At 34.1% G+C, this 12,295-nt stretch overlaps 2 protein-coding genes across 2 annotated transcripts; both read left to right on the top strand.

Annotated features, from left to right (window-relative positions):
- Positions 229-5,562, top strand: LOC109330405 (calcium-binding protein 39). Its single transcript, XM_019564608.1, has 11 exons — positions 229-511; positions 1,444-1,608; positions 1,701-1,819; positions 2,153-2,227; positions 2,734-2,827; positions 2,932-2,991; positions 3,270-3,335; positions 3,424-3,522; positions 4,580-4,624; positions 5,044-5,146; positions 5,280-5,562. Exons 1-11 carry the CDS (start codon positions 389-391, stop codon positions 5,348-5,350), a joined length of 1,020 nt encoding a protein of 339 aa, XP_019420153.1. The 5' UTR covers positions 229-388; the 3' UTR covers positions 5,351-5,562.
- Positions 7,343-9,133, top strand: LOC109330140 (protein DOS2-like). Its single transcript, XM_019564185.1, has 2 exons — positions 7,343-8,925; positions 8,966-9,133. The coding sequence occupies exon 1, from the start codon at positions 7,419-7,421 to the stop codon at positions 8,790-8,792; it is 1,374 nt and encodes a 457-aa protein (XP_019419730.1). The 5' UTR covers positions 7,343-7,418; the 3' UTR covers positions 8,793-8,925; positions 8,966-9,133.

The following is a 12,295-nucleotide window of genomic DNA, read 5'->3' as shown; positions in this document are numbered from 1 at the left end:
AACTAAATATACAAATTTGCGGATACCCGTAGTTTGGTTATCACAAAACACGCTTTCACCCATCAGCTATTATTGCAGGTATTTCAATTAAACGAATAATAAAATAACAAATTAATTATAATTAATCAATTTTTAACAGTAATCTGGGATTAGTGGTGAAAATGAAGAATTAACTTCGAAATTTACAATTCCACACTTCAATGATGATGATGCTAATCTCTCTCTATGACTATTATTATCGCGTAATAATTCGTAACCATGACGAGATTAATCAATTGAAAATGAAAAGAAAAGATTAAAAGAAAAAAGCAGAAGAAGAAGAAGCATTGCAGTAACCAAAATCGACAGAGAAAGGGGAAAGAGAACGACATTGAGAGAAGCAATAATCATGTCGTTCTCATTCTTCAAAGCTTTGAGGCCTAAAACGCCGCAAGAGGTGGCGAAGTCCATCAAAGAGAGTTTCATGGCTCTTGATACCAAAACTGTTGTTGAAGTTAAAGCCCTTGAAAAGGTTACCTTTTTTTTACTCATTTTGTTCAAAATTGTTAATTCACTATCTGGGTGTTTGTTTTTTAAGTAAAAGTTGCAATCTTTAATCATGGGTATGTTTTCAATTTTCTCAAAATTGGGTCTTGCTAATTGTTAAATGAGAATGAGGTACATGATTTGTTAGGAGTTTCACATTGACTAGAATAACAAACTCAATGGGTACCTAAAACATGAGATTGTCCCACATAATAGGCTAGTCTTTTGAGTTGAACTCTCCTTATGGGCTTAAGTCCTAACAATTTCGTGTCTTTCGCTGAGAGTTGTGTCACGTAAAGGGCTCTACAGGTTGAATTAAGGTATGTTATCGATGATAGGTTAGTGAAGCCACCAAAAGAGAGGACTGCCATCGGGTCAGTGTGGTGAAATTCGTAGTGGAAGTCGGCCCTTAAAGGGGCGGCAATGTTAGGAGTCACACATTGAGTAGAATAACAAACTCAATGTGGTATTTAAGCCATGAGGCTCTCTCACCTAATAGACTAGTCTTTTGGGTTGGATCACTTTACATGTTTTAAAGTCCCAACATGATTTTAGAGACCCCTTTTGTGTGATGTAGTGTGGTTTGCTATAAAAATATTATCTTGTACTCTGAAAGCTAATTATTTTTATAATTATTGGTGTAACTTGCTGTGTTGTTATTTATGATCTAATTAGATATCTATGTTTGTAAGAAGCAAAATGAAGAGAGAATGTGCAGTTACTCCTACAGAAAACTTAGGTGCTTGTTTTTAAGTACTTGTAGTGTTGTTTTCAAGCGAGAACTGAACACGTGTAACAGGGTTGTTACATGTGTTCGGTTCTTATTTGAAAACAGCAACATAACACACAAAGTGCAGCACCTAAGTTTTGTCTGTTACTTTAATAGTGGTCATTGATGTTTTTTAGCATTTATTGCAGGCTTTAGAGGAAATTGAGAAAAACTTTGCAACAATGAGGACCATGCTTTCAGGAGATGGAGAGTCTGAACCAAATTCGGATCAGATTTCGCAGCTAGTGGAGGAAATTTGCAGGGAGGATGTTCTTACTCTCCTAATTCACAAGCTGCCTATACTTGGATGGGAAGTAAGTTTCTGACTGATACCAAGCACTAATATGTGTGCACTTGCAGTTGACTTAACTCGTTGCTCATCGTTGGTGTGCGAACTCTGATACAGGCAAGAAAGGATTTAGTTCATTGTTGGTCCATATTGTTGAAACAAAAGGTTGAGTGCAATTATTGCTGCGTCGAATACATTGAGCAACACCTTGAGCTACTAGACTTTCTTGTTGTATGGTAAGCTTTTACTGCTTCAACTTGAACTGCTTTTTGTTCCCTTCTCCACAATCATAGATCTTTATCTTTCATGGTTGTATACTCCTATTGAAGTTGGAAGACGGAACCTGATGCTCAATGCCATGAGAATTTCAGTTTTTTTTTCTAATTTCAGTGTTTATTGTTTCTTTAAACAGACTGAGTTAGTCTTCTCTAAAGGTCGTGAAAGATTACATTGAGATTTCTTTTTTGATAGAAAAAGAGCACTTAAAAACACTTTAGTTTGCAAAGCTTATGTCACAGTGGTGTACCTACATCCTTGCTTACAACATCTCTGTATCTGTTTCCAAGCAGCTATGATAATAAAGAAATTGCCTTGAGCACTGGCATAATGTTGCGGGATTGCATCAAATTTCCATCACTTGCAAAGTAAGATATTTTTAGGTTGTCATTGTTTTTTATTTCTCATAATCTTTCCCTCTCAATTCTTTTTTTCCTCTCTGATATCTTCATGTTTACTGTAGACTGAGATAGAACCTTCTAAAATATTGATTTGATTTTTTGTGAACGGGCATGCTTTGGTACTCATGAGTTACTATTGGGCCTAATAAAATTGCACCAAACAAGATACTCTTTTAGATTTATAAGAAGAAAAGTATAGATCAATTGTCTTTACTATAACAAAAAAATGTAGTGCATATATGCTAGCAGTTATCTCTATCATTCGGATGATTTTTGAGGTCAAGTTTGATGATGATGGAATTCATTTGCTAAGAAAGTAGGGTTTTTTAAATTAATTTAGGTCTACAAATTAGCAAATGATTATCACTATCAATGTGAATTTTGAGGCTGGTACTTTTCCTTCAGTCTGTAGAAGGCAAGTCAGTTAAACTGTTTTAACCCTTTTTCAATATATATTTTGGGGTATTTTTCAGATACATATTGGAATCTGCAAGCTTTGTATTGTTCTTTAAATTTGTAGAGTTGGCCAACTTTGATGTTGCATCTGATGCATTTTCTACCTTCAAGGTCAGATATAAATCCCCCTCCCGACTTAATTCCCGCATATATCTCCCTGATTGTGGAGTCTTGCGTGCCACTTCTTCATACATCTCCATGGATATGCTTTGCAGGATCTTCTTACTAAACATCCAGATGTGGTCTCTGAATTTTTGAACGCTCATTATGATGAGGTTTGTTTCCTCCTTGACATACTTATCTGATTTGAACATATCACGGCAGCACAAAATGCTACCCGAGAAAAATGTATGAATGTTGGGTAAGTACTTATCATCAGGAGATCAAATCTCTTGGAGAATAGTTCAACCATCTACTAACTGTTCTACAGTAGATAGTTAAGTGCAGCTATCCTCATTTTTGAACATGTGCGTGGTGTAAACTCAATGATTGGGACGATTTTGTCTCCCATAAAATTTACTCCAGATTTTCTAATACGACTTCTCGTTTGCAGTTCTTTGATCTATACGAAAAACTCTTGACATCTCCTAATTATGTTACGAGGAGGCAGTCTTTAAAGGTTTGTTCTGGCAAGTTCTATATTTTTTGCTTTATGATAATCATTTGATTTACACGACTTTTAACAATTATATTTATGTGAATTTTAGCTTCTCTCAGAATTTCTTTTGGAATCACCAAATACTCAGATAATGAGGCGATACATCTTAGAAGTTCGATACATGAAAGTCATGATGACTTTGTTAAGGGTATAACTCCTCATAATCTTGTGTTATTGTGTGATATTCCTTTTTCTCCCATGACTAATGAACATAGTCACATGATTCTCAATCAATTTGTTTACTTGGTATGCTATTCCTCTTATTTTCCATTTGCAACAGGATGTGTCCTTCCTTCTTTCTGTGAAGTGTCACATAGCTCGATTTCTTTGTTAATTATACTCTGCATATGTAGTCAAAAGTAACTTCTTGTCTTCTAGCTCAGTAATACTGTTCTCTGTGTATTATATCTCTACAAGAACAGGCAATTAATGATTAGTTCACCAAGTTCCAGTTTTTTATGCTTTATCTTTACTGATTTGTCAAGAAGAAAAACACTGTTTGAACATTGTCTTTTGATAATCCATGGCTTTTAGGTGATTTTGTAGTTGATTAATAACATCTGGTCAGCTTGCTTGTATGTAATGTTATTGCAGTGAAACTTAAGATAATATATACTTCAGAACCACTGGAGTGAACAAATTTTAATGCTTATGGATGCTTTATTATGGTAATGAATTTAGTGTCGGGCAATGGAGTTCCAACAAGAGCAAAAAAAGAAGTATGTTGGAGATGAGGATGTAAGTAAAGTAAAATGTAGTGGTTGTAATGTATCCAGGAGAAAGTTTAAGTAGCACTAAGACCTACTGAGGAGAAAATGATGGAAACTTATCAAGGTGGTCAAGACATACGAGAAGAAGAGTATGAAGATCTCAGTGAGAAAAGTGGATTAAATTTAAAAGAAGTGGAAGACCTAAGAAAACTACAGGAAAAACGAGTGAAACTAGCCTTGCTGTAAATGGTTTTACTGAAATTTTGGTTTTTGATAGAGCCCAATGGCGTTGATTAATCCATGTAGTTGACTTCATCTATTAGGATCAAACTCGGTTGTTATTGTACTCTATAACCACTTGGCATCCCAAATACAGATGTATTCATATTATACATGGTTATCATGTTTCATACATGCAAAAAACATTGATTTTGTTTCACTTTCTCTTTCTATCTGCTATTAACTCTATTTATTTATCATACTTTGGTTGAGCAGGATTCAAGTAAAAGCATTCAGTTATCGGCTTTCCACATTTTCAAGGTATTTTCCCATTAAAGCTTGTAAGTTTATATAATGAGCTCATCCTTTTGTGGGTATGTAAAAGCATTAAAAACAGTATATACCTTTTAATCAAATGTTAATAGGAGTTTTCAACACAGTTTGGCATGCTTGGAGAACTTGCAAAGTCATGCATTTATGCAGCAATGAGTTGAAAATTTGGTTAATGGCAGGTTCCATTTTGAATTGTTCTAATGCATCTTGTTTAACGATATGCTATGCATATTTTAGGTTAATTAGTTTACCGATGTTTTGCGAGATGCATCTTACAAAATGACGATCATGAGTTTGTTATTGGAGATCATCCTTGTTCTTATTAGTGAACATATTAGACACATAACATTTCAATGCGAAGATCACAATCTATATTTGTTTCATATTTCTGTGACATGTTTATATAGGTATTTGTTGCTAATCCTAATAAGCCTCGAGACGTAAAAATTATTCTGGCGAAGAACAAGGAGAAACTGCTAGAATTGCTTCAAAATCTGTCTCCCGGAAAAGGTTACTATATTCTCAATGATGAATTGATTTGCAACCAACAATTTCATAATAAATAATGCCCTGAATTATCATTCTATACTCCTGAATAGTTCTATATAAATTCCTTCTTTTGAGCCCTTATGCTTATTTTCAGGTTCAGAAGATGAACAGTTTGAGGAGGAAAAGGAATTTATCATCAAGGAAATTGGAAAAGTATCAGTCTAAGTTATTTATTCTACTCAACCTATGTTTGATTTTGTAACTAAGTTTTTTGACTTGTACATCAAAAAAGCTAGTTTGATGCAATGACTTAATATTGTTGTATGTTAATTCTGTATGCAACTAATGTCTTATGCCAAAAAAATATGTGATTTGTAACTTGAAGCAATTGTAGTAAGAACTTGGTTGTCTTTTTGAATTATTACATTAATGACTAATGTGTATTTGGTTAAATAATTGTTTGTAATAGAGACCATGGGCATAGAATTATTAGTGAATGTACTACTCAATCCTCATTATCTTCAGTGCTATTTTCAAAATCTAGCACTCCATGTGAGTGTTCCAATGCATTGACAAAACAACCATGATCTATTTGAGTTTGATGTTGTTGTGGTGTAGGGTTCTTAAATCTCCATAGGAATCAACACACTAAGGTTGTTTCATTGTTCATTATTTGATTCCTTTCCAATTGCATTGGGTTATGTTTAATGACTAATGTTATTTATACTTATTTTGTTTACAACTCAAGCTTAAGAGAAAATTGACAGAAAGATGAATATCATATGATTTAAGCGAATTGGATGAAATGATTTAGTGATTCAAGTATTATATGCAATAAAAAAAAGTATTACTCAAGTTTAAGGGAAATTTGTTGTACCATTATAAGACTTGCAATACTATGTGATATTAAACATTAGATACTAAAATATCACCAAGATGATAAATTCCATATAATAGAGATGAGAATATTGTGTTGAATGAATATAAAGTAATTATTCATTTCCGTGCCTTATATTTTTTGACTTTACCAAATTAACCATTAATAAATTTAAATTATCAATTTAGTCCCTAACAATTTCAGCATGGAATTGCATTAGTTCTTCTATTCACACATGTCAGTTAAAGTTAACAGTTTAGCCTATTGCTAACACCATTTTTTATAACAAAAATTCGTTTATAAAGCGACATTGTTTTGGATTTAATATAATTTTTTTAACTCAAAATGATATTAATTTGGGAACTAAATTGGTTGAGTTTAATGTAGAAAATCATATATTATTAATATAAAATTATAGTCATTAGAAACATATAACAAAGTAAATTGATATACAACACACTAAATGAGTCATTAAAATTGATATACAATACACACTGATCATACATTATATATAGTCTTTAAAAAATTAATGGTAAAATACATATACAATACACACTAAATGAGTTTAGCACATGTTAAATAATTCAATTCAATTTATGCAATTTCATAAAGTGTGAAAATCATAAATATACAGTAGGTAAAGAGTTTCCTAAGAAATAAATTAAACCAAACCATTAAAAATCATATCTGATTTTTGGATTTTATCTCTTTCATAATTCAATCTAGAAACATTTGCACCCTTACACAAGGACATGAAAAATGAATTTTCTTTTACCTTGTCCTAACATATATTTTAAATTATTCAAAAAGTAAATAATACACACATATTTATCAATAAAAAATTAATATATAAATTAAGATGTATATACTAACAACATAATGTACATTGTTGGTAAATCATCAACCTATGTTAATCAACATCGACTCTAAAATAAAATACAAATAAATGATGAATGATATACTAACCGTGTAAAAAAATTTATACTGATAATACTTAGATTAGATTTTAATCTCTTTAATATAAATCAATTATCAATACCAATTTTTTTTGGGTATTAATTAATGAAATGTATCCCCACTCTACCTTCAAAGAATTAATCCATAATTATGAATACCAACTTAACTGTTAAGATATTTGCTTAAGACTAAGTATTATATTTCAAATAGACATAGAAAACCCATAAAAGGAGTTAGTTACATTGATCAATTGCATTCCGTTACAGAAGAGATTAAATTGAATAATTGTTAATTGGATCCAACGTAATGCAATGAATAATGATGTTGATTTATACCCATTCCATTAATGTGCATGCATCATTCTCATGTATACCCATCCCATATTTTCTTCCATCATAAACCCTTTTTTCATATCACACACCAAAAACAAAAACAAAAACGCTTCTTCCTTTCGCCGCCATGAACTTCTTCAACTCCGTCTTCTCCGACCAACCCGATTCGCCACAATCGCCGCAATCGCCACAATCCGAAACCGATCCTCTCGAACCTGACCATTCCGATCCGGATGAAACCAACACCGCTTGGAGTTTCGGAGGCCTGATCCAAACCCTAGCATCGAAATCTGAGTCTGTTATCGAGAACTACCGCCGCGATATCGAGGAATTCAGCTCCGGTTTGAAGAAGGAGACGGCGGTGATCCGTGAAGCAGCCTCACGCGCTGTCATGGATCTCCCTACATCGCTTGACGTCGGCGCCTCCGTCGCTCAGGAATCGCTTGAAACTGTTGGACAGGCGATCGATGATATCGGGAGTTCCGTTTGGAAATCGACGGCGCAGATCATCGCTCACGGTAGGGATTCTCTGATTGCACCTGATTTCGATTCTGATTCTTTTGATTCCAACAATAACGATAGCGGTTCCGACATTGTTAAGAAACGATTAGGTAGTAGTAGTAGTTTGGATTTGAAACGGTATAGTAGGTTTGATACTTTGGTGCGTTCGATTCAGAGTGATGTTAATACGTATGTTGAGGAACCTGAGGATTTGGGGAATTATAACGAGTGGAAATTAGGGTTTGAGTTGGATGAGAAGAGGGAGGAGATTGTGGATTTGTTGGAAGAGAATGGAGTTGTTGAGGAGATTTATGAGAAAGTTGTTCCTGATAGGACTGATCATGAGAGCTTCTGGAGTAGATATTTTTATAGGCTGCATAAGCTGAAGCAAGCCGAGGATGCGAGGGCTAAGCTTGTGGAGCGTGCGATTTCTGGCAATGAAGAGGAGGATTTGAGCTGGGATTTTGATGATGATGGTGATGATGATGGTTATGAGCCGAAAGGTAATTCCAGTGGGGTTAAAGAGTTGAAGGAGGAAGATGGTGGCGAGGTTGGTAGTGTCGAGAAGGATTTGAAGATAGAAAGCGATGGGAAGGATGTGGTTGCTGTGGGATCACAAAGTGATGGTGATAAGTTGGTGGAGGTGAATTATGATGAGAATGTGGAATCTAATGTTTCCGTGACTGTGAGTGGCAGTGCGGATAAGTTGGATGTCAAAGATGAAGAGAAAGAAGCATTGGAAGTGAAGACAGATAATGATAACAGCGGATCGTGCAAAGATAGTGATATTTCAGTTGTTTCAAGCCAACCTTCGATGCTCGGGGAAGAAGATATTGGCTGGGATGAAATTGAAGATATTGAAAGCAATGATGAAAATAAAGGGGACTCTGGTGGATCTACAAGCAGGGTTGATTTGCGGAAGAGGCTGAGTGTGGGAGAGCAAGATGAGGAGGATCTTAGTTGGGATATTGAAGATGATGATGAAGCTGTGAAACAATAAGGAAATCATGGGTTCAGGTTCATTATTGCTTTAATTTCTAAACACAGATTACTTAATAAGTGTATAATTCTTTCCTTGTATCTTAATTGTGTAAATAAATTGTTTTTTATGTTTTATAAAATATCAAGTGATAAAGGACAATGCAGTTGAAATTAACTTCAATTTGCAAGTTCAGGTATATTCTTCATCCTGCTTAGGGAAGATTCTTGCACCATGTTCGGTTGCATCTTCTTATAGGAAGGGATGTTCAGTTAATTGCAATCACTTCATTATGGAGATGGTATAATGATCAATATGGAGTCACCTTCTGATTAGTGATATGTATGTTCCAATTGTCTCAAGTGGTATTTCCTGAATCATTTAAATTGAAGTTCAACTCCATTAATTGCTTTTTTTTAGTGTTTAGCAAGCAACATATATCCTCATTGTTTGCATATATACATAAACATGGTAAGCATCTGGAATGGTGTAGTCTCTTCTATCCCTGAATTTTGTACCCTTGAAAAGATAGTAATGGTTGATAATTAACATCCTTTACTTCTTCATTCTCACGAATTAAACACGATATCGTATTGAACCCTTCCTCCAGACCTAAACTTGTATTCTTGAGTTCTTTCCTGTTATCTGCTAGCCAGACATGGTTTGGCTTATTAGTGTGTATGAAATAAGATTATTTTTTAGAGCTTTAACACAGCACATTGAGAGGAAAAATAGAGCCAAACTTTAACATATACATCTCCCTTGTTTTTGGCACCATAACAAGCCGAGGCTTCTATTCCACTAGCCTTAGTAAAACTTCACTTATGTGGAACTACCATCAAAATTCACCTCGTTTTTACTGTCTTCTATTCAACTTCCACTATTAACTAGTTCTCATGTTTCCATTGCTGCAATCCTCAACTCATCCTCAACGATTCTCTTCTTATCAGTATCTAAATAAGTAACAACCTACGAAGGGAATAAGGGGCTCTAATTTTATAGCCTAATACAAGAGTGGAGATGGGAGAGAAATACCTACAACTCTAGGAGAAAAACAAGATAGTACACATCAATAACTCATACTATAAAACATCCCCTACTTCTCCTTAAGATACATGACTCAAAAAATCCTCACCATTTTATGACATATAACTCATAAATTTATCCTTGAAAATTTTCTCTACAGATTAAATTACTACCACACTGAAGTTAAAGTTAGGTAACCACTACTAATAACTACTAAAAGTCAAACTACCACTAGCTTCATATTATTAATTCTCCATTCAATAGAATCATGATTGTTGGCACTGATGGTCAAAGATTCGAGTTGCTTAAAGTCTTGAATGAGAGCATTCATATTCCTTCTTTTGTCAGGAACTCAGGATCCTTGCCTTAGAGCAATCATTGTTTTTAAGAGTATTTTTAACAGCATAACATTTATTGTGAATTTTGTTTAGAATGCGGAGAGAACGGATTTGCAGAGAAAGTGAGGAGAGAGAACAAAATTGGGCATGAATACAAATATGTGGGGTAGGTTGTGGGACCCAAATAAGAATAAAAATAATATTTGTCATTTTGGGAAGAAAAGATAAATGTTATTCTTATTTCATGAGGAATTATAATAAATTATAAATAATGTGAGACTAAAATAAGAATGAAAATGATATTCTCCATTGTGGTTGCTCTCACCCTTCTCTCCCAGCTCCCAAACTCGTATTTGAATCTCCAATGCTTCACCACCATCATGCACCACCTTCTTCACAGCCTCCTCTATGTGATTCCTTGGCACCAGCTTCTTCCTAGATTCCACTCCTCTGATCCCAGTCCCACCTCCCTCAGAATCCCATGCACCTGAGTTATCAGCTTCTCAGCAATACTCACTCCTAAATTTGAAAATGTGCTAAGTGCATTAAACACTGATTCAATTGCCAAATGGCCTTCTCCCAACCCACCACCACTATCTAAAAACTCAAGAAATCGTGAAAGGAAAACACCATCTGTGCAAATCCATCAAAACACACAGAGCACATGGGCTACATCGATCTCTGCAATTGAAGCTCAGTTTGCTAACTTACAGAGCAGTAGGAACTTAATTTTATACATTTGAACTCTTAAGTGCATACAGATTTATAACGTGTCCTTTTTTTCTCCATGATATAGTGAAAAATAGTTGTCAATCAAAACAGATTGCTTTTTCAACCACATTTTGCACAACTGTTATTCAATTTGCATAGCATAAAAGATTGTCTCCAAAAAACCATAAGCTGTTGTCAATGATATAAATTCCTGTCAACATCTCCTAGTCTCCCAAATAAGTAAAACTCCGATGAGTAGTCACTGGAAACTAAACCAGTAAACTTACCATTCTAGGCACATGATTGCAATTCTTTAAGACTCAAAGAAACATTAAAGTAAGGTTTATCTTCAACGGACATATAGGGCAATCATCGATGAAATCTTAGATTTAGTTGAACACTGATTCAATTTTATAATAAGGATGTGATCAGATTATTGTTACCAGTTTCAGGGAAAGCAACTATGAACGTCATCATCTCCTCTCCACTTATACCAGAGAAGAAACATATCTGAGGAAGTGACTAGTCAATTGCAGATCACAAAATGCCAAACACACATGCATAGATTTGAATATAATTTGGAATCTAAGAAATGCTGTATGACTGATATACCAATATGCATGCCACCTAACTCTTTCAGTAAAGAGAAGTGTTTTTGACCTGCTGAAACTGAAATTGTCTTAAAACATTAGAAGTATCTTCATTAACTTGTAACTTGTAAATAAAAATGTTTGCTACAAACTTCTAGATTGATGTGCTCGCCACATTAGAAGTATCAATCGTTCTTTAAATAGTTGACAGGTTTTCACAACTCAGTAAATCACAAGGGATAAGTATATTCTTAACACAAATTTACCTATGCTACCTTTTTAGTACATATCAGAAACAACCTCTTCATTTGTAATAATAAAGTTGTGAATAGACTCTAATCGGAGAGACAGAGATGGAGTAAATGGAGAGACAGAGATGGAGTAAATGGAGAGACAGAGATCAAAATGGTGTTGTGTTATATTGTATGCTTATATGCTTTGGGGTTATTGCAGAAAAAAGTCAAAAAAACGTAAATAGTTCTTCATTTTATTGTCGGTATATATATATATATATATATATATATATATATATTACATGAAAGATACAAATAACACAATCAGTTATATCAATTTCTTTCCAAGACCTACTACAAACATATATCAGCAAAATGGAAAGTCTCAGCTAAATTTCCTCACCAAAGAATGGGTCAAACTTTCTTCAAGTCTGTTAGGATCTTACTAACTAATTACTATAGCTGGAGAAATTAAAGACAGACACAGAAAATTTAAATAGAAAATATCTTCATTCATAGCCTCCAAGCATTAACAATGCAGAATTTAAATACAGAAGCTTGAATCATTTAGGGTTACTAAAGAGACTGGGCTTAAACAAGAGCCCATTCTGGAAACTTAAAGACAA

Source organism: Lupinus angustifolius, chromosome LG16 (genome assembly GCF_001865875.1).
Source record: "Lupinus angustifolius cultivar Tanjil chromosome LG16, LupAngTanjil_v1.0, whole genome shotgun sequence".
Classification (NCBI taxonomy): Eukaryota; Viridiplantae; Streptophyta; class Magnoliopsida; order Fabales; family Fabaceae; genus Lupinus; species Lupinus angustifolius.
The sequence above is the reverse complement of the archived record's forward strand: the minus strand, read 5'-3'. Positions and strand labels throughout refer to the sequence as shown.

Bases quoted from the DNA above. Each gene is read 5' to 3' on its own strand.
- LOC109330405 (XM_019564608.1), top strand. From the start codon at position 389: ATGTCGTTCTCATTCTTCAAAGCTTTGAGGCCTAAAACGCCGCAAGAG. The intron at 512-1,443 runs GTTACCTTTTTT...CATTTATTGCAG, and splicing joins AAGTTAAAGCCCTTGAAAAG to GCTTTAGAGGAAATTGAGAA. The intron at 1,609-1,700 runs GTAAGTTTCTGA...ACTCTGATACAG, and splicing joins TGCCTATACTTGGATGGGAA to GCAAGAAAGGATTTAGTTCA.
- LOC109330140 (XM_019564185.1), top strand. From the start codon at position 7,419: ATGAACTTCTTCAACTCCGTCTTCTCCGACCAACCCGATTCGCCACAA.